This window comes from Branchiostoma floridae, chromosome 2, assembly GCF_000003815.2.
Source record: "Branchiostoma floridae strain S238N-H82 chromosome 2, Bfl_VNyyK, whole genome shotgun sequence".
Taxonomy (NCBI): domain Eukaryota; kingdom Metazoa; phylum Chordata; class Leptocardii; order Amphioxiformes; family Branchiostomatidae; genus Branchiostoma; species Branchiostoma floridae.
The window spans coordinates 7,492,073-7,493,767 of NC_049980.1; the positions used below are offsets into that span (position 1 = coordinate 7,492,073).

General features: G+C 42.0%; 1 protein-coding gene across 1 annotated transcript in view; it reads right to left on the bottom strand.

Annotated features, from left to right (window-relative positions):
- LOC118432474 (kelch-like protein 29) overlaps positions 1–1,695 on the bottom strand; it is a 4,109-nt gene that overhangs the window by 1,006 nt on the left and 1,408 nt on the right. Inside the window, exons 2-3 of the mRNA XM_035844064.1 lie at positions 975–1,061; positions 4–446 (exon numbers count right to left, since the gene is read on the bottom strand). Coding sequence (XP_035699957.1) covers positions 4–446; positions 975–1,061 — 530 coding nt within the window. The remainder of the gene's footprint in view (positions 1–3; positions 447–974; positions 1,062–1,695) is intronic.

The following is a 1,695-nucleotide window of genomic DNA, read 5'->3' on the forward strand; positions in this document are numbered from 1 at the left end:
TACCATGGACATAATAGCCTTGGGAAGTGCAGCCTGTATTCCCATGTGTCAGTGGCAGGATCATAGCACTCCATGGTGTCATGTGGAGGTTTCCCACATCGGGTAACCCCCCGAGTGGCATACACCTTGTTCCCTTCCACAGCAGACCCATGTAAGGCACGTGGAACATGCATGTCCGCCACACGCTGGATGTTGTTTGTTCCAGGTTCGTACACGGTACAGCTGCTGGAGAAACCCCCAATGATGTAGATGTTATCGTTCAGGACTGCCGTCGGCGCAGCCTTGTTGTCCACGAGCGGGGATTCGATGGAGGTCCATATCCGAGTTTCCGGTGAGTAGCACTGTATCAGGTGGGACTGCATGTTGCTGCCGTTGTTGGCCACTCCTCCGATCACGTACAGTTTCCCACGATGTGCGGCAACCGAGCAGCCAAACACCGCCTTTACCTGAAAGAAAAATATAACACAACATCAGAGTGAGCCCTGTGGTTTGTCAAACAAGACTTTCTGTTAATGTAATCCTTCATGATGGATGTTTGCCATTATCTTTTCAGTTATTTAGATTTGAACATAATTTTTTTAATTTTTGAACTAGTGTTTACTCTCACCAAATGTCCACTAGAGGCTGTCACCACTGAGCAACCAAATTTAAAAAATAAACAAGGATTTTTTTTACATGTTGTGTACTTCTTGTCTTGTCTTGTCAGTCATACATCATGCATCACATTTCAATTATGAAATCAAATTTTGGTCACTCAACAGTCACTCTAGTGGCTGACTAGTGGATATGCAACATGCATGATCTATTTGTCCTAGTAATGTCATGGTTACCTATCTTGAACATCTTAATCCAAATTATTTTCTTCTCACCACTTTGATGTGTAGAACATCTGTAGTGCACAACAGTGCCTTGACATTATTAGTATGTAAGCCTTCACAAATTTTCAATGCCAGTTTAAAGCCATGTGAACTTACCAGTGGAGGGACGTCCTCCCATCTGTTAGTCAGTGGGTCAAACCGCTCCACACTGTTGAGGATAGCACCAGATGCCTCACCTCCAACCTGGAATGGAGCACAGAAAATGTGCAATCTTATCTCCTCATTTATTTGACATTGCTTTAGGTCCTTGCATGTTCTAAGACCACATACTAATGACGACATGAGACAAAGAACTATATTCTAAAATGAGAGAATTAAGATGTCCTCTTAACACAAGGTGGCAACTGACAAAGGAGTTCTTTTGATTTGTTTGCTTGTCTGTCTTATTACATTTGCTGTCTTAATACATTGTTTATCTGAAAACACATATGCAAATGTAAAGATAAACACAGCAATTCAAAAAAGTTTGATGTAACTGTTGAAATTAAAATAATCAAAATCTTGTTACTAGTACAACAGTGTATAAACATCAGCTGAGGCCAGGCTTTTAGCCAGGCATGCGTCAACGCGTCATCTGGACGCCCTTTTCTTAGAATGACAAGAAATTTGATGCCCCTGGACGCCCTATTCTGGGGAGAAAATCCTCTGACAAGCATGAAATTCTGATTGACCAGGGATGCAACCAGGTCATCTGTGGTCACAGTCTTCTACTGTGATATCTGTAACAGTACATTGTGTATTTTTGCCTCTTGGGATACCTTAGAATGCACTTTTTAAACCTAAGATCATCAAAAACTCTGCACCATGGAAGGTCGAT